Genomic DNA, 19562 nt, shown 5'->3' with positions numbered 1-19562 from the left:
CCTTTCTTTTAGCTCTCCTCTCACAAGCCCAATCGCAGCTCCGACCGAGGAGAGCAACACTTCATCGAGTTATTTTCCCTTATTTTGACAAACTTGAAGCAACTGTCTTCTGTTTATTCACAGCGTCTCTCAACTGCCTCGATGTTCTGCTGCTTCAGTTTTTTTTAAAAGTTCCGTTAATCCTTTTCTCTGTCTCCTCTCTCACAAGCCCAATCGCAGCTTTGTCAGAGGAAAATAATATTCAATTCAGTATTTTTATTTATTTTAATAAGCTGATATTTATTTGTTTTCAGCGCTTCGGCACTTAATTACTGAGAGAAAATGCCGGTATTCCTCTCTCTCAGTTTTCTTTATTCAATCCCCTTTTCATCAAAGGATTATCTATTTTTTCCTTCTTATGGTTTCAGTTATATCTGGTCGGAATACAAACTTCCTTCACAATTTTCCAATCAAACTCATTGGTCACTCACATACACCTCGCGGTCTCAGCGCTGCATTCAAGTTTCATGAAACCGCCGAAAACACAAACGGCTCTCTGCCTTCCCGACTCCTGTCAGCACATACCTCACTTCAACTGCAGGAAATTAGGATTTTATCTTGTATCATTTGTTCAGCTTTTTTAATATATATTTTCTATGTAGTTATCTTGAAGGAAAAAATTTTTTTTTATATTTCATTGCCTGGATGGTGAGGAGCTTCACGATCACACCTCCATCCGTGCTCGTGTTAAGCCACGCCCCAGCATCATTCACTTCAACATCGATAGGTAATGATTGATATAATTTTTCCCATAATAAGATACTTGATAAAGGAGGGGGGTAGGTTTATTCTCTTTATCATAAAATATAAATAAATTATCATAATAGTTGTTATATTGTGTGCAACTAACAAAATAAGGGGAGGGAAGGGGATTCATAATTGAATAATAGTTGATAAAATTATTAAATTTTATATGATGTCTAAAATTGTAGTAAGGATTATATAAGATATGTTGTATGTACAATATGTTATGGAGATATCAAGTGTATACTTAAGGTAATTGTATGAATTTTTATGATACACTTGTTATATGAAAAAATTAATTAAAAAAGTTAAACAGAAAAAACATCGATAGGTCTTAGAATTAAAGGAGCATGGCTATTCATGACTGAAATTTTTGCTATGTTTTATTTCTCACCAAATCCCTGCAATCCAGGTGGAACAGCAATATTTTCTTTTGATAATTAGAATTGACGATGAGAGGGAATGCCACTCTGGATCTAATCCTTAATGGGCTAAGAGGACCTGCAAAAGAAGTGGAAGTAGTGGGACCGCTGGGAAACAGCGATCACAATATGATCAAGTTCAAAGTTGAAGTAGGATTATTGAAGGGAAAGAGAACCACAGCGACAACTTTTAATTTCAAGAATGGAAACTACGAAGCGATGAGAGTAATGGTAAGAAAGAAACTTAGGAACAGCTCAAAGAAATCGCAGACTGTAGAGCAAGCCTGGTCATTATTCAAGGACATGGTGAGCGAGGCGCAAAATCTGTATATCTCCAGATTTAGAAAAGGGTGCAAAAGAGCCGAACAAAAGACCCGGCGTGGATAACTAAAGAAGTGAAGAAAGCGATAGGAGATAAGAAAAATTCATTTCAGAAATGGAAAAAGGAAAAAACCGAGGAGAACTGGAAAGAGCACAGGAAGCATCAAAAAGAATGTCACCTCATGGTTAGAAGAGCAAAAAGAGAATATGAAGAGAGGCTAGCCTGGGAAGCACGAAATTTCAAACTTTTCTTCAGATATGTTAAAGAGAAGCAGCCGGCAAGGGAGGAGGTGGGACCGCTGGATGACGGAGATAGGAAAGAAATGATGATGGAGGAAAAAGAAGTGGCGGATAGACTAGACATGTTCTTTTCGTCTGTATTTACAAAAGAGGACACATCCAATATGCTGGAACCTGAAAAAATCTTAAGAACATAAGCATTGCCTCCGCCGGGTCAGACCAGGGGTCCATCATGCCCAGCAGTCCGCTCCCGCGGCGGCCCCCCAGGTCCATGACCTGTAAGTGATCCTTTACCTAAATCGTGTATTTCTCATTCATTTCGTGTCCTGTATGTTACCCTCTATCTGTATCCTTCAATCCCCTTCAGATAGAGGGTAACTATACAGGACACTAAATGAATGAAGAATCAAAGGAGATCAAGCAGAAAAATTAACATCTATGGAGGTAAGCCTTGAAGACGTACACAAGCAGATAGATAGATTAAAAACTGTTAAATCTCCGGGCCCGGACTGAATCCACCCAAGGGTATTGAAAGAACTAAAGGAGGAAATAGCGGAACTACTACAGCAGATTTGTATTCTATCCTTGAAAACAGGCGTGATCCCAGAGGATTGGAAGATAGCTAATGTTACGCCCATCTTTAAAAAAGGATCTAGAGGTGAACTGGGGAACTACAGACCGGTAAGTTTGACTTCGGTTCCGGGGAAAATGGCGGAAGCGCTGATAAAATACAGCATCGATGAGCATCTAGAAAGAAATAAACTTATGAAAACAAGCCAACATGGCTTCTGCAAGGGAAGATCGTGCCTAATGAACTTATTGCACTTCTTCGAATGAATTAACAAACGGATGGACAAAGGGGACCCCATAGACATCGTATACTAGATTTCCAAAAAGCCTTTGATAAGGTACCCCATGAACGCCTACTACAGAAACTGAAGAACCATGGGGTGGAAGGAGACGTACATAGATGGATCAAGAATTGGTTTGCAGGTAGAAAACAAAGGGTAGGAGTGAAGGGCCACTACTCAGACTGGAGGAGGGTCACAAGTGGTGTTCCGCAGGGGTCAGTACTCGGACTGCTGCTGTTCAATGTATTTATAAATGATCTAGAAACAGGGACGAAGTGCGAAGTAATAAAATTCCAAACTATTTAGTGGAGTTAGGACTAAACTATTTAGTGGAGTTAGGACCAAACTATTTAGTGGAGTTAGGACTAAAGAGGACTGCGAAGATTTACAAAGGGACCTGAACAAACTAGGAGAGTGGGCGACGAGATGGCAGATGAAGTTCAATGTAGAGAAATGTAAAGTTTTGCATATAGGAAACAGAAATCTAAAGTACAGCTATACAATGGTAGGGCTGGTAATGGGTGAAAGTACCCAAGAAAAGGACTTGGAGGTAATAGTGGACAAGACAATGAAGCCGTCGGCACAGTGCGCAGCGGCTGCTAAGAAGGCGAATAGAATGCTAGGTACTATCAAGAAAGGTATTACAACTAGAACGAAAGAAGTTATCCTGCCGTTGTATCGGGCGATGGTGCGCCCGCATCTGAAGTACTGCATCCAATATTGGTCGCCGTTCCTTAAGAAAGATATGGCGATACTTGAGAGGGTTCAGAAAAGTGCAACACGATTGATAAAGGGTATGGAAACCTTTCATATGCAGAAAGATTAGAGAAACTGGGGCTCTTTTCCCTAGAAAAACGGAGACTTAGAGGGGACATGATAGAGACTTACAAGATCATGAAGGGCATCGAGAAAATGGAGTGGGACAGATTCTTCAAACTTTCAAAAACTACAAGAACGAGAGGGCATTCGGTAAAATTAAGAGGGGACAGATTCAAAACCAATGTTAGGAAGTTCTTCTTCACCCAAAGGGTGGTGGACACCTGGAATGCACTTCCAGAGGGTGTGATAGGATAGAGTACGGTATTGGGGTTCAAGAAGGTATTAGATAATTTCCTGTAGGAAAAGGGGATAGAAGGGGATTTCTATACAGGTCCTGGACCTGATGGGCCTCCGCGTGAGCGGACCTCTGGTCTGACCCAGCAGAGGCACTGCTTATGTTCTTATGTTATGTTCTTAATTAGGCATGCAAATGTGTGATGTAATCACATGGCAACAGGAAGGAACAGTTCTCCTGGAGTTCAGCGATTAGGGCTAGATTCACTAAGTTACCAACAGGTCTACAGCAGTCGGGTTTTAGGATTGGTAAAACCCGATGCTAAATAGCCAAGCGATGTAAATGAATCAGTTGCTTGGCTATTTTACATGGGATTTTACTAATTTGCATGGCCGGATCGGAAAATGGGCGATCGAGGGGAATAACACACGGTAGGCCGTTTAGTGAATCGGGTCAGTGAGCAGTGATCGTCACTGACTTTAGTGAATCTAGCCCTTAATTTCTTAGCATGTATAATAACATTTTATCAATACATCAGTTTTTATTTTTTTTTCCCAGTCTGGTGAATGGGCATGAAAACAATGCTATCCTGTTACTGAAATGGTTTCTCTCTCTCCTCATTTGCCAAAAAAAAGAACAAATACAGTATTTTTCCCAGTTGCATCTAAGCTGTTGAGGAATTAAAACTGTTTCTATTGAGTTAAACTGCCTGTGGAAGCCTGCTCTGTCTTTGGCCTGAATTTTCTGTTCTGCTCCTTCCATGACATGGGGTCCTGGCTGCAGGTCTTTTGGCATAGCACCCTAGGCATGCCAGTTATAAGGAGATGGGTAACTAATAAAATTAAACCTCATCAACTCAGAACCATTTTGTGGAAAAGGAGGAGCCTGTTGGTTTGGTACATGTGGGTACCAATGACCTAGGGAAATGTAGTAGGGAGGTTCTGGAAGCCAAATTTAGGGTGTTTGGTAGGAAGTTAAAATCCAGAACCTCCAGGGTATCATTTTTAGAAGTGCAGGAGTAGAAAATGTTCAGGCCAATTATCTCAGCCAGCAGACCCTGGACCTGGGAGAGTGGTCTCTTTCCTGGTAGGTCTTCAACAGCATTGTGCATCGATGGGAACATTTGATATTTGATCTGATGGTGTTGGCAGTCAACAAAAAAGTCTCTTGCTTCTTCAGTCAAAGATTTGAGCCAGGAAGCACCAGCATGGATGCTCTAGTACAACCTTGGCCAGAGAAGGGGTTGTTGTGTTTCCACCAAAAATATATACAGGAATGAGAGAGAACAAACTAATCTGTCCAAAAAATACCCTTCTCAAAAAAACTTTAAAGAAGTCTTAATCAGAATCACTTGGAGGTGTTATTCTGCTATGAGAAGCTAATAACTACTTTAATTATCTTCATTTCATTTAAAAGGGGCAGAGCCCATGCCCCATGGCCCACTATGTCAAGTAATTCAAAGAATAGTGACTCACCTGGGGTTGGTAATCATGGTTGCTCCAGACTGGCTGGGTTGGCTATGGTACATGGATGTGGTCTGCCTTCAGAGGGACATATGTCACAAACTGCAGCTTCATTCAGCTCTTCTCTCACAGGGGCCTGTGGCCATGGATGATCTGGAACACTGTGGGCTTATAGCATGGCTCTTAAGCACGAAGCCTTAGAGCACAAGGGCTATTTGGAAGTGGTCATAGCTACCCTCCTAAGATCTAAAAAACCGGTGACTGCTGCAGCCTTTGCAAAGGCTTGGAAGACTTTTCAGCGCTGCTGTGCTAAGCAGAATGTAGAGCTTTTCAGGCTTTGCTGTCAGTGGTCCTAGCGTTTCTTCAGGACAGGATCAAGAAGGGCCTAGCGGTTGATACCCTCAAAGTACAGGTGACAGGCTTCTCTTGCTTTAGAGCTTCACATCCTGATATAGCCAGATTTTTGACGGAAACGATATGACTCCATCCTCCTATAGTGACAGCTGTTCCCAACTTGGAATATTAACATTGTTTTTTCTGGTAGTTATTGCCTCGGCGAGAAGGGTCTCAGAGCTGCAGCCTCTGCTGTGCAGAGAACCTTTCCTCAGGTTTACGGAGTCAGGCATCTCACTACACATGGTGCCTTCTTTTCTACCAAAAGTAGTCTCAGCCTTCTATGCAAATGAGGAAGTCCAGCTGCCCACATTACAGGCCATGGGTTTAAAGAAAAAAGACAAAGTCTTGGCGTTGCTGGATATTAGGAGTGTTGTTCTTCGTTAATAATAATAATAATAATAACTTTATTCTTGTATACCGCAATACCATGGAAGTTCAATGCGGTTAACAATAGAAGAGACTGTACATTTACAGCGATGATACATATTACAGTGTTGTTACATTTACAGAGATGTTACATAAATAGCAGTAATAAAAAGGCATATACTAAAGAAGAGACAGTACGTATATAGCGATGTTACATGTTATAGCGGTGGTAAATGGAGGCAATGAAAAGGCAGGGCAATTAGATAAAACAGAGATTGAGAAAGAGAGGCCATAGTGGCTTGGGAGGGGGGCGTAGTCAGAGGGAATGGAGGCATGTCGAGGTCAGGAGGGTGCAGGGAAGGAGGGAAGGCAGCGTTAGCGGAATTTGTCGAAGAGGTAGGTTTTTAGTGACTTCCTGAACAGGTGGTAGGGCGGGGAGTTGGAGATGAGGGTGGTAAGGCAATTGTTCCATTTGCCCGCTTGGAATACTAGGGTTCTATCAATGAATCTCTTGTAGAGGCAGCCTTTTAGGGAGGGAAAGGTGAATAGGTGGGCGTTTCGTGTGCGAGAGGGGCCTGCTATTTCAAGGTGCTCAGACAAGTAGATTGGGGAAGATCCTGTAAGAGTTTTGAAACAGAGGCAGGCGAACTTAAAGATGATCCTTGCCTCAACTGGAAGCCAATGGAGTTTGGTGTAGTAGGGGCTAACATGGTCGTATTTTTTGAGATCATAGATGAGGCGGACGGCCGCATTTTGGACTGTTCTAAGACGTTTGATGGTATTTTTATAGGATCCCAGGTAAATAATGTTGCAGTAGTCTAATATGCTTAATACCAGAGATTGAACGAGTAGACGGAAGGCTTGGTGGTCGAAGTAGCGTTTGATGGTGCGCAGTTTCCAGAGGGTACAGAAACATTTTTTTCACCTGGGCACTGGTATGGTCATCGAAGGTTAGGGTGAGGTCCAGGATGACTCCAAGGATTTTTATGGTGGGTAAGATAGGGTAATCTAGCCCATTCAGTCTGAGGGAAGTGTTTGTTAATTTGTGGTTGGGACTCGCTAGGAAGATTTTGGTTTTTTCAGAGTTCAATTTTAATTTGAGTTTTGAGGTCCACAGTTCTAACTTGGTGAGGATAGATGCGATGAGTTTTTCCGTTTCTAGAGTGAGTGAGGTAATGGGGACAATGATGGTGATGTCATCTGCATATATGAACGATTTTAGGTTAGAGTTTGCTAGGCTTCGTGCCAGAGGGGTCAAGTAAATATTGAATAGGGAGGGGGATAGGGGAGAGCCTTGTGGGACTCCACAAGGGTTACGCCAGTGGTGGGAGAAGGCTCCATTACTGTGGACCTGGTAGGTACGGTTTGTTAGGAAGCCTGTGAACCAATCTATTACCTGTCCGGAGATGCCGATGGAATCAAGGCAGTTGAGCATAATGTCGTGGTCGACCAGGTCGAAGGCACTACTCAGGTCGAATTGAAGTATCAGGGCGCTTTTACCCAGAGAGAACAGGTGGAGGAGGTAATTTGTCAGGGCAGCTAGGACGGTTTCGGTGCTATGATTTGGGCGGAAACCGGACTGGGAGTCATGAAGAATATTGAACTTGTCGAGGTAATTCGTAAGGTTGTTGTTGACAAGACCTTCCATGAGTTTTTGGAAGAGTGGTATGTTGGCGATGGGTCTGTAGTTGGTGATGGAAGAGATTGGCTCCTTGGGTTGTTTAGGGATAGGGGAAATGAGGATGTGGCCAAGTTCGGACGGGAAGTATCCCGTGGACAGGCATAGAGATACCCAATTGAAGAGTTCTGCTTTGAATGATGGGGGGGCGCATTTCATGATGGTGGGAGGACAAGTATCTAATAGGCAGTTGGAATTGGCGTATTTAGAATAAAGTTCGAGGAATAGATTCCAGTCAGGATTTACAAAGGAGGTCCAGGACATGTCGGCTATTGAACCTTCAGTATCTGCTGCGCGTAGGTTGAGTGGGGGATCGGGGCTGTGAGCTGCAAGAGACAGTTTTAGAGTGTGGATTTTGTTCGCGAAGTGGTCGGCTAGAGTGATTGCGGAGGGAGGGAGGTCGGAGGTGGAGCGTTTGTGAGAGTCTATGTCGAATAGGGAGTTAACTAGTCTAAAAAGTGCTTTGCTGTTTAGAGAAGGGGAGTTTATTAGTTGGGAGTAGTGTTTACTGCGCTTATCGTTACCTCTAGGTGATGAATAATTTTCATATCTCAGGTCATCTTTTTATATTGTAGTTAAAAAGTCTCAGAATAAGTCTTTCAGTTATTCAAATTCCACTGATATAGACTCTCACATTCTCTCATACATATAACATAAGAACATAAGAATTGCCATCTCCGGATCAGACCTTAGGTCCATCAAGTCCGGCGATCCGCACACGAGGAGGCCCCACCAGGTGTACCCTGGCATAGTTTTGGTCCCCATATCACTCTATGCTTCTCATAGGGAGATGTGCATTCAGCTTACCCATACCCGTATCACTCTATGCCACTCTTAAGGAGATGTGCATCTAGTTTACCCTTAAATCCTAGAAGTACAATAAGTAGTGCAAAGTGCTCAGAAAATGACTACAATGTAGCTCTTTGTGCAATTTCTTATTCAAAGACAAGACAGCACCATTCTCGATCATCGCACTTATTATACACGATGTTATGAGAAGGAAATAAAGTGCACTTATCTTTATCAGACAATAAACCCTTCTCTGAAAATATGTGATGCGATATTCGGTGCTGTCAAGACAGTTTTTTTTATTGAAGGCTCGCTCTGTCAGATTTAGATTTAGCCTGCTTCCTGTCTCAGACATGTATATATTTTCTGGATGATTGACCTTCCACTGTCAAATAGGTTTGAAGAGTGATGAATGCCTGGAAGTCTCCACAGTGTTCAGAGTTATCTTCCTCAAGAGGGGAGGGTTGTTGATAGCTATCTATTGAAAAAAAAAAAGTTTAACCAAATGGCAGATTGCGGAAACTACATAAGTTTTAATGCTGGTTGCACTCGGGTAGGTGGCTTGTTGAGTTCTACCTTCTTTTTTCTATGTTCCTATTGGCATTGGTTTTCTTTAATTTTAACTGATTTAAGAACAGAACAGACTTTTCGCCATCGGAGGAGTTCCCCATGCCTTTCCTCTTTCTTTTACCTGTTATAGTGGCTGTCAACTGCTTTGGTACGAACTGAGGAAAACAACACAGTGCCGGGATAGGGGAGGAGGAAGTGAAAAATGTAGATGACGCCTTCTATACAAACTCACGAGTAGGGGTGAATAATCCACTGATTCAAGACTCATATGTCTTTCTACCAGAAAGATTATCAAGGTAAGAACCTAATCTTCTCAAGCTTGGCGCCAGGACCATGCAACTGCTTAACAGAGGAAGTAGGAAAAAAAACAGGACAAATGAAAAAATAGCCCAAGCCTCTTTCACCAGTCTGTGTCTTTCTTTCCAGGGGCTTTCCTAGATGTCATTGTCAAGTGTGAAGTGTCTCGGGTACTACTTCTCATGCTGTTACAGGTAAGAAGCTCATTCACTTTCTTGTGACTGATTTAGAATGAAGATACAATCCCAGAACTCAGTTTAGTGTGAGAAGAGGGTGTTCAACTAAATAAAATTTTATAAAACTAATTGGTTTTCTTGCTGTTTGGCCTAGGAGCAATAATTCTGCACCTAAGCACATGTATCCCAACCATTTTTCTTATCGATAGCTATGTGTTTTCTCCAGCCACCACCTCAAAAGTTGCTGCCAGAGCATGCCCAGACACTGGAAAAATACGACTGGGAGCCTTTTGATAATCATAGCCATGGTAAGCTCACAAATCATTGGTCAATTTAAAAATAACATTTCAAAAAAGTTTAGCATACTATGGTAACTTTTTTAGAAGGATTAGGCAGTTGGTTTGGAATAGGTTCAAGATTTATACAAATGATTCAAACATTGTATAGCTCCCCTGTTGCAAAACTATATATTAATAATAAATTTTCAGAATGCTTTAAGAACATAAGAATTGCCGCTGCTGGGTCAGACCAGTGGTCCATCACGCCCAGCAGTCCGCTCACGCGGCGGCCCCCAAGGTCAAAGACCTGTGCCCTAACCGAGATCAATCCTACCTTCGTTCGTTCTGGTTCAGCAAGAACTTGTCCAACCTTGTCTTGAATCCCTGGAGGGTGTTTTCCCCTATAACAGCCTCTGGAAGAGCATTCCAGCTCTCCACCACTCTCTGGCTGAAGAAGAACTTCCTTACGTTTGTACGGAATCTATCCCCTTTTAACTTTAGAGAGTGCCCTCTCGTCCTCTCTACCTTGGAGAGGGTGAACAATCTGTCTTTATCTACTGAATCTAATCCCTTCATTATCTTAAATGTTTCTATCATGTCCCCTCTCAATCTCCTCTTTTCAAGGGAGAATAGGCCCAGCTTCTCTAATCTCTCATTGTACGGCAGCTCCTCCAACCCCTTAACCATTTTAGTTGCTCTTCTCTGGACCCTTTCGAGTAGTGCCATGTCCTTCTTCATGTACGGTGACCAATGCTGGACGCAGTAGTGCAGGTGAGGGCGTACCATGGCCCGGTACATCGGCATGATTACCTTCTCCGATCTATTCGTGACTCCCTTCTTAATCATTCCTAGAATTCTGTTTGCCCTTTTCGCCGCCGCCGAACATTGTGCAGACAGCTTCATCGACTTGTCAATCAGTACTCCCAAGTCCCTTTCCTGGGTGGTCTCCCCAAGTACCGCCCCGGACATCTTGTATTCGTGCATGGGATTTTTGATACCAACATGCATTACTTTACACTTATCCACGTTGAACCTCATTTGCCTTGTTGTTGCCCATTTCTCGAGCATGGTTATGTCGTGTTGCAGATCTTCACAGTCCCCCTGCGTCTTCACTACTCTGAATAACTTCGTATCGTCCGCAAATTTAATCACCTCACTTTAATTTGTGGAGGGGGGTTAGACAAGGTTGTCCCCTATCTCCTTTGCTTTTTGATATTATTTTGGAACCCCTGTTATTAGATATTTATATGCACACTTAGGGGAGAGGGTTGGACTTAGGGAGGAAATTTTTATAATTATGTTTATAATAATAGTATAATATATTTTATATAGAATAACTGATGAAGGGTGGGTGGGTAGGGTTTTATCATTAATGGTCTATTAGATTTTATGTTTTAGATTTTAAAGTGCTATATTGGAATTAATTTATGATATATTTATGTGCACTTGTTTGATTTTAAAATGAATAAAGAATTGGAAAAAAAAAGCTATTCAGCAAGTAAAAGAGATACAAGGGTATTCCTTATTCAGAAATCCAGAAACAACCATTCCATGCTTACTAGAATTAATTGAGAAATTTGGAAAATTTTCAGGGTATAAGATAAATTGGAGTAAATCTGAAGTTCTTCCACAAAAGGATTATTTGATTCATTTTCTTTTGTATGGAAGGAAGATGGATTAAAATATTTGGGAATTTGGATAAAAAACACACTGGAAGACACAATGAAAGAGAATGAAAAATCTTTATTGCAGAAGGTAACAGAAATGTGTGAGCAATGGAATCCATTAGATCTGTCTTGGTGGGAGAGAGTTCAAAAACTATTAAAAAAATGATATTGCCTGTGGTTTGTTATCAGATTGGAATGTTACCAGTTTTTTTTAAGGGGTCCTTTTACAAAAAGTTAAACAGTATTCTTACAAAATTTGTTTGGTTGAGCAAAACTCCTAGAATTGCTTTAGTATCTTTACAAAAATCAATTGCGGAGGGTGGGGTAAATTTTCCCAATTTCTATAGGTTCTATAGCCTATATTTTGCGGCAGGGTATGTATTGGGTCCACCCAGAGCTTAGTGATAATACCCCAGATTGGTTATGGCTGGAGTGGCGACTCATGTTCCCTTTACGATTATGTCATGTCCTTAGTATTAAAATGCCTAGAATATATAAAGAAAACAGAATATTTATGGATACATGGAAAACTCTCTGATATGTTAGTAATTTAACGCCTATTCCAATCTATAAATCAACAAATCAAACTATATGGTTAAACTCCGAGATTCAAATTGGCGGATTTAAGGTTATCTGGAAGCATTGGATGATTGCAGATATACGAATTTTGGGAGATGTTATTTCAAATGGTAAGCTGCTTGACTTTTCACAGTTGCAACATAAATATGGTCTTAATAAATCACAAAGCTTTAGATAATTGCAAGTGAAGCAGGCTATTCAGGAGAGGTTCTCTGAATGGAAAAATCTCAATAATCAGTATAGTCTGGAGTTTTTATGCTTTCAGGTGGACTTCTTGGGTCACCAGGCCGCACAGTGGTATAAATTGATAAACGGATTTATAAATAAAAAACCTAAAAATGGACTTAGGGACATTTGGAGCATTGAGATAAAGCATCAAATTACTGCGTCTCAATAGCCACGAATTTGGTCTTGGAGAATGAGATCTACGGTGTCCGCATCTATGAGACAAACTTGTTTTTTTCTTTTACATAGAGCATTTTGGACCCCAGTTAGATTATAAAAGTTAGATAGTTCTAAGTCTAATAAATGCTGGCATTGTAATCTGGAAGCAGGAACTTTAGATCATTTAATATTCTATTGTCCCTGTATCATGGCATTTTGGAAATCAATTTGGTCTCAAATTAATTGTTTACTAGAAAACCATGTAGCATTATCATATGATACAATTATGTTCGGTATGTCAATGAGAACAAAAAGTCAAATTTCATCAAGCAATAATAAACTTATTGATTATGACAGGAGTCGCCATACAACATATCACCAATAATTGGAAAAATTACAATAGACTTAACTATACCTTCTGGTGGAATTCGTTTTGCCACATTTACAAAATGGAAAAAACAATTGCCATACAAAGAGGGAATTATAACAATTTTAAAAAGATTGGGGGGCCATTGACAAATTATTGCAATGATTAGACACCATTATCCACTGAAAGTACTCTCATACATAGGGGGGAGGGGGAGGGTATAAAGTTATATTAAAGGTGTGATCAATAGATAAGAATATAATATTTATATGATATTTTTTATTAAAATATTTGTGGGAAGGGTGGGTCGGGAGGGTATATATAAATTTATGTTTTTAAGATGATGTTAGAAGAAATACAAGTGATGTTTACAAGATTGATGTTTACAAGGTTTAAATTATGTAATATTGTGTTCTTGATGTAAGATTGAACAATAAATAAAGATTTTGGAAGAAGGATTAGGCAGAATTTGCACATGTAAATAGCCCTACTAATGTAAGTAGCAATTCTGGAAAAGCCACCGCTTACACGTGTATATCCACAGCAAGTAGTTTTGAAGGAGGCTGAATGGGAATGTATGTATATATTTTTTAAATTTCCCATTCCATAGCGTCCAACAGATAAATCCAGAGACTTATGAGTTGTGTCCATCTACCAGCAGGTGGAGATAGAGAGAATACTGGAAGTAAGGCTGCTGCACAAGAGGATATATGGCAGAACTCTGGGGTTCTCTATCTAGCAGGTAGATGGTTACAACCTGGTTAATCTGTGGGCCCCTGGCCTAGCAGGAAAACTTAGTTGAGTTTGGGGACTAGCTGCAGGCCTACCCTTCCTAGGGTGTAAACCTGGTAGTGCCAGGTCCCTCCCTTCCCCTCTCGGTCTCATTGGAGAGTTCTCCCTTACTCCTGCCCCTGGAATTTGAGAAGAAAAAAAAGAGCAGAGGAAGCTTTAAGGGACACTTGAGGCACACAGGCTTACCAGCATTAGGACCTGATGGAGGCTGCTTTACGGTTCTTGCATGGGGGACACCAGTCTTCTGTGCCTTTTAAATGTAGGCTTTTAAATTTTTTTCACTTGAAAGGCTTATTATATTTAAGCGCAGAAAACAGGCATTAATGTGTCCTTTCATTTCACTGTGTGCACAGACTTGTGCATGTTTGTACATGAGGGGCGTTCAATAATTTATCTAGCTGGGTATGAAAGAAAGTAGTAAGCATGTTGAAACAAGTTTGCGTGTGTTGTGATGTGTTCAAGGGTACTCCTGCACAGTTGCGGCTCAGTGCAAGTCTAACATTCTAAGAGACAGGATGTCAGAAGAGTCCTTGTGCATATTAGAGCTGCCCAATTCATGATTCAAATCGATTCACCGATTCACTTTGGCTAAATCGATTCAAATCGATTTTGGTTTTTAAAAAAAAACGGCCTCACTGATTCAGCACAGTTTTTTCTTAGCTGTCGCCGTCAATCTGCACAGGCCCGCTCAGGCTTTCTCTTTGCCTGAGTCCTTCATTCTATTATAAGTCGCTGTGCAGGATTTCTCTCGCTGCCCCCATAATGCAGTTTTTATTGTGGGAGATTGGCCCGTTCTGCACTGCACGTGAGCTGGTAGTTTCTGTCTCTTCTTTTTCAGGATTTAACTTCAGCATCTCCCAGCAGCAACAATATAAATCTGTAGCAGCCCTTCCTTCCTCCTTGATTCCTGTAGCAAAACAGAGCTCAGGGCTTTCTTTTCCAGTTTGCACCTCGGTGTCTCATTTACAGCCCTCGCTGCCCGTTGCTTTAAATTTACACAGAGCAGCAGAACCGGCTACACATTTTTTAACAGATTCAGCACATGTCTTTTGGTGCCCTTTATACACAAAAGAGGGGTTGCAGAGAAGACTGGTGAAAAGCTGGAAAGGTTAAGAGGAGGGGTTGAAAATAGGGGTAACAGAAGTAAGTGGGAGAAGAAGACCAAATGATCACTGTGCGAGAATGTTCCACAAATCCATCCATTCCCTTTCCCTGTTTGAAAGCTATGTCAGGATTTAAGTATGAATGTGAAAACAGGAGAGAAAGCAGAAAAAGGATAAGTGCAAAAGATGAACAGAATAAAAGTTAAAAAAAATTGTGACAGAAAAAAAGTGGGACCTGGGGCAAGGAGCAGGAAATAGCTAAGAAAGGCTAAGAGAAGAAGAAAGAATCAGAGGGGAAAGGAAATGTAACATAATTTAAAAAAAAAATGAAAGCATAAGGAAAAGGTTAAAATAAAGGTTTGAAAATATTTTATTGAAATGCATACAAAGTTTGCTAAGTAGGAGGTGACTCCCTTGGAGTCTGCTAGGGCAGATGTCTGGCCCTTTTGATGATTTGAAATGCTGGGACACTAGGAGGCAGGAGGGAAGGGTTCCATTGATAGCAGACAAGATATTCTGGCACTATTTCTGGGCACTAGATTTCTTGGAAGTTGCCACACTTCTGATGCTTCCCACAGCGGGACCTTCCAAACTGCAGCACTGCTACACACACTGTTGGTGCTACCCTCTTAAAAACAGGAAGTGACTTCAGAGAGGGGTGTGATTGGCATCAGCATCGACTAAATGTATAGCAGTGCAGCATTATGGAAGGTCCCATAGCATCTATCCACTTTAGTGCTGCTGCTGCACATCACAGAAAACAGCAATGGCAGAGGAAACGGCAGAAAACAGATGTGATATGCTTGTCAGGAAGAGGGGTGGGGGAGTACTGGGATGCCAGACACAGGCTGCATAGTCAAATGATGAATTAGGATGGGGGAGATAATAGCTTATAGAGGAAGAATGACAAACTAATATTTCCAAATAGGATCTAGAAAATGTAATTCATGTAATCCATTTTTCTAGCTAATTTTAAAGCAATGTTATCTTTGGCATAATATTGCCTTGGTTAAATAATACAATTTAAATGCTTACATTTATAAAGCTGTGTCATAGAAATCGAATCATATTGAATCAAAAAATCAATTCAGTTGGCCAAAGCGAATCAAATTGAATTTTTTTTTTTCCTGAATTGGACAGCACTAGTGCATATCAAGTAAGAAACTGCTACATTTGGAGCACCGTTCAGCAAAAACTTTCTCACAAAAGAAGGGAAAAAGCAAAAGGAGACCTATGAATGCATGACTGCAGTTTATGGTGAGTCTGCCCCATCATCCTACAAAGTAAAATTTTGGGCAAGCAGTTAAGTGGAGTAGAGAATCCATAGAAGATTACCCTCATACTGGATGACCTGTGGGAAGCAACTTCCACAGAAATGTGCAAGAAAGCTGAGGATTTAATTTTGTTAGACGAATTAAGGTTTCCCAAATAACTGAAGAAATGGGCATCTCAGCAGGTACTCTTTGGAAAATAATTCATGAAAAGTTGGTCATGTCCAAAGTTAGTGCAAGATGGGTTCCAAGAATGGCTGACGCCGTTTCAGAAGGCCACGAGATTCTAATTCTGTCAGCAGAACTTGGAAATGCTCCAAGAAGAGCAAGAGAATTTTTTTCATCATTTGGTGACTGGATATGAGACTTGGGTCTATCACAGAGATCCTGAGTCCAAATGGAGTCAATGCAGTGAAAGCACAAGTCATCCCCTACCCCAAAAAAGTTCAAGACAGAAAAATCTGCAAAGTCATGGCAACTGTGTCTGGGATGATGAAGGACTTTTGTTTCTGGAGTTCATGTCACACAAGACAACCATAACCGGGGAGAGTTGTGCCAACACAATGATCACTTTGTGGGAGTCAAGGAAAAAACACAAGGGAAACTCACAGCAGGCATTCTACTTCTCAACGACAATGCACCGGTGCCATCCGATCCTGTGAGTTTCATCACCTGAACCATCCACCCTACAGTCCTGACCCGACTCACTCAGATTATTTCCTGTTCCAAGTTTTGAAGAAATCTCTCTGTGGATAGCAGTTTTCAAGTGACAAAGACATCAAGGAAGCTGTAACATCCTAGTTTGAAAGTCAAACAAAATAATTATTTTCAAAGGAGTTAAAATCATTGCAGGAAAAGGAGATGAAGTGTATGGAGCTATCAGGGGACTATATTGAAAAATAACAATTTTTTGAAAACTCTTCTTTCCTACTGAGGTAGATAAATTACTGAACGCCCCTTGTATCACTATCAGGCTTATAGGTTGCATAAGCTTCCTTCCACTTCTTAAAGAACAAAACCAACAGCTTAATGAGTAAAGTAGAAGACATCCTCTCTTCAAAACCTTCAACATCTCCCCCCAAGCTGATGGTAGGTTTCCAGCATTAAGGGCAGCAGGTTGTTTCTGTGCTGTTCTCCGAGCATTGGGAGAAATACCAAATGATCTGTATAATACATTTGAATATAATTTGCAGGCTTCTTTAGCACGCACGTTGTTTCCCATGCTAGTCCCCACTGAACATCTTGTGTATATTAAAGCCAGTGCTAGTTTAGCACTAATTGCTTCTAGTGCTGGTGTTAGGTTTGGGGCATTGGGGCCTTAGATTGTAAGCCATCTAAGAACAGAAAAATGCCTACCTTACCTGAGTATAATTTTCTTTGAGCTACTAATGAAAAAAATGAGCTGAATTTAAATAAATAAATCCAGTAGTACAAGTGTATTGACATTTTTTTTTTTTTTTTATAATCTTTATTCATTTTCTTAAAAGTGTTCCAAATAAACTCATTAGAAACTTGAATATACACACTTGATTAACTCATATATTAACATCAAATTTAACATTTCTTTAAAAAAATTAATATTATATAAAGTTCTAGTATTATGCAAGAAATCTAAATTTATATAATTCTTATTGAATATAATAATCCCCCACCCCTCCCTCCCTCCCAATCAATAATGCATAAAATCAACTTTATTGTAATTTCATTCAAATATTGATATAGTATGTAATAATCAGAAATAAATCCCACACCATTCCCCTCTATTCAAATATCTTATCATGGGAAAAGTTAATCATTCATTACAGAAATCTGTTAACGGTCCCCAGACTTTTTGAAATTTACTCACATAGCCTTTTTGTGTTGCAATGGTGAGTTCCATTTTGTATATATGGCATACAGAATTCCACCAGAAATTGTAGTTTAACATGTCATGTTTTTTCCAATTATATGTTATTTGCTGTATTGCTATTCCAGTTAAAATAAACAGTAATTTGTTATTGCTTGCCGAAATTTGACTTCTTGCTCTCATAGTTGTTCCAAATAATATAGTATCATATGTCAAGGCTACCGGATTTTCTAACATCCTATTTATTTGAGGCCAAATTGATTTCCAGAATGATAAGATAAATGGACAAAAGAATAAAAGATGGTCTAATGTCCCAACTTCGACATGACAGTGCCAGCATCTATTAGATCTATTGCTATCTATTTTTTGTAAACGAACAGGGGTCCATAAAGCTCTATGCAAAAGAAAAAACCAAGTTTGTCTCATAGATGCTGACACCGTACATTTTAACCTCCAAGACCAAAGTCGTGGCCATTGAGATGCATTAATTTGATGCTTTATCTCAATGCTCCAAATGTCTCTAAGACCATTTTTTGGTTTTTTATTTATATATCCGGATTTAATTTATACCACTGTGCGGCTTCATGACCTGTTGAATCCATCTGGAAACACAAAAATTCTAAACTGTGATAATTGGTAAGATTTTTCCATTCAACCCTTTCTGAATGGATTGCTTCAATTGCAACCATCTAAAATTTTGTGTTTTGTTAAGACCAAATTTATGTTGCAATTGTGAAAACTCCAGCAACTTACCATTTTTTATTACATCATCTAATATACGAATACCTGCTATCATCCAGTCTTTCCAGATTACTTTGAAACCGCCAATCTTGATCTTGGGGTTTAGCCAAATTGTTTGAGTTGTTGTTTTGCTAATTGATATAGGAGTTAGATTACTTATATATCTTAAAGTTTTCCAGGTATCCATAAATATTTTATGTTCTTTGTATAGCCTTGGCATTTTGATACCAATTACATGACTAAGACGTAAAGGAAACATGAGTCTCCATTCTAACCATTTTGATAGCTGTTACTTTATGGTGTTCATTCACTATAAAGACTGTTAGGAAAGAAGTAATCTTTTGGAGTCAGTGCCACTTTCTTTAGAATCTTACAGGTCTTTTATCAATGAGAGCCTGTTTAGATCTTGTGTCTGTGTTGTTGAGGATGGTGTCTGAATCCTTTTATTCCCTCATTAGTTGTTTATTAATAGTTTGGTTATTTGCTTTTACTAGTGAACTATCTGCCAGAAGACGTGTTTCTGCTGTTACAGTCTGTAGTGGTAAGTCTTGTAGTATAACTTCTTTAGAGTTTTTGCTATTGTTTTACACAACTTAAATTTTCCTTCATAATCTTTTCTTCAGATGGCCTGCCAGGAAAAGGATATTGAGTCACTAAAGGTTCTGCAAGTGGAACTCTGGTACGTGTTGTCACTTTAGCTGCTTGCTACAAATGGAACATGTAACTCTTTCCCCGATTTAAAAGTATAGGCCACTTGTGATCAACATATATTACAAGACTCAGATAGGTTATAATATAATTCTACTTTGACAAGCAGGATATATTTAGACATACAAGTGGAGATGTCCTTTCACAATCAGGATGAACTTCTTTCTTCCAGAGCTGTAAAATTTTTCTGGGCACATGTAGGGAGTTTCTTCTGGACTCCAAGCCCCAGGGGCAGTATCGAAAATTGCCTTCCCAATTCTTTATTCTAGTGCAATGTGTCTAATAGTCCTAAACACTAGAATTGTCCATCTGAACCTACAAGTTGCTTGTAGAATGCTGTCAATCATTTTTCAACTCTGCCTCCTTCCCAGGGAGTTATTCCTGCCCTCTTAGTTTTTTCTGCAAGCAAGTTGCTCGGAA

The 19562-nt window shown here is 40.1% G+C and overlaps 1 protein-coding gene across 2 annotated transcripts in view; it reads left to right on the top strand.

Annotated features, from left to right (window-relative positions):
* Positions 1-19562, top strand: part of LOC117353420 (40-kDa huntingtin-associated protein-like) — a 76335-nt gene that overhangs the window by 43926 nt on the left and 12847 nt on the right. For both annotated transcript variants that reach the window (XM_033929337.1, XM_033929336.1), the window contains 4 exons: positions 9360-9424; positions 9633-9714; positions 18929-18975; positions 19058-19113. In XM_033929337.1, coding sequence (XP_033785228.1) covers positions 9360-9424; positions 9633-9714; positions 18929-18975; positions 19058-19113 — 250 coding nt within the window. The remainder of the gene's footprint in view (positions 1-9359; positions 9425-9632; positions 9715-18928; positions 18976-19057; positions 19114-19562) is intronic.

This window comes from Geotrypetes seraphini, chromosome 2, assembly GCF_902459505.1.
Source record: "Geotrypetes seraphini chromosome 2, aGeoSer1.1, whole genome shotgun sequence".
Taxonomy (NCBI): domain Eukaryota; kingdom Metazoa; phylum Chordata; class Amphibia; order Gymnophiona; family Dermophiidae; genus Geotrypetes; species Geotrypetes seraphini.
The sequence above is the reverse complement of the archived record's forward strand: the minus strand, read 5'-3'. Positions and strand labels throughout refer to the sequence as shown.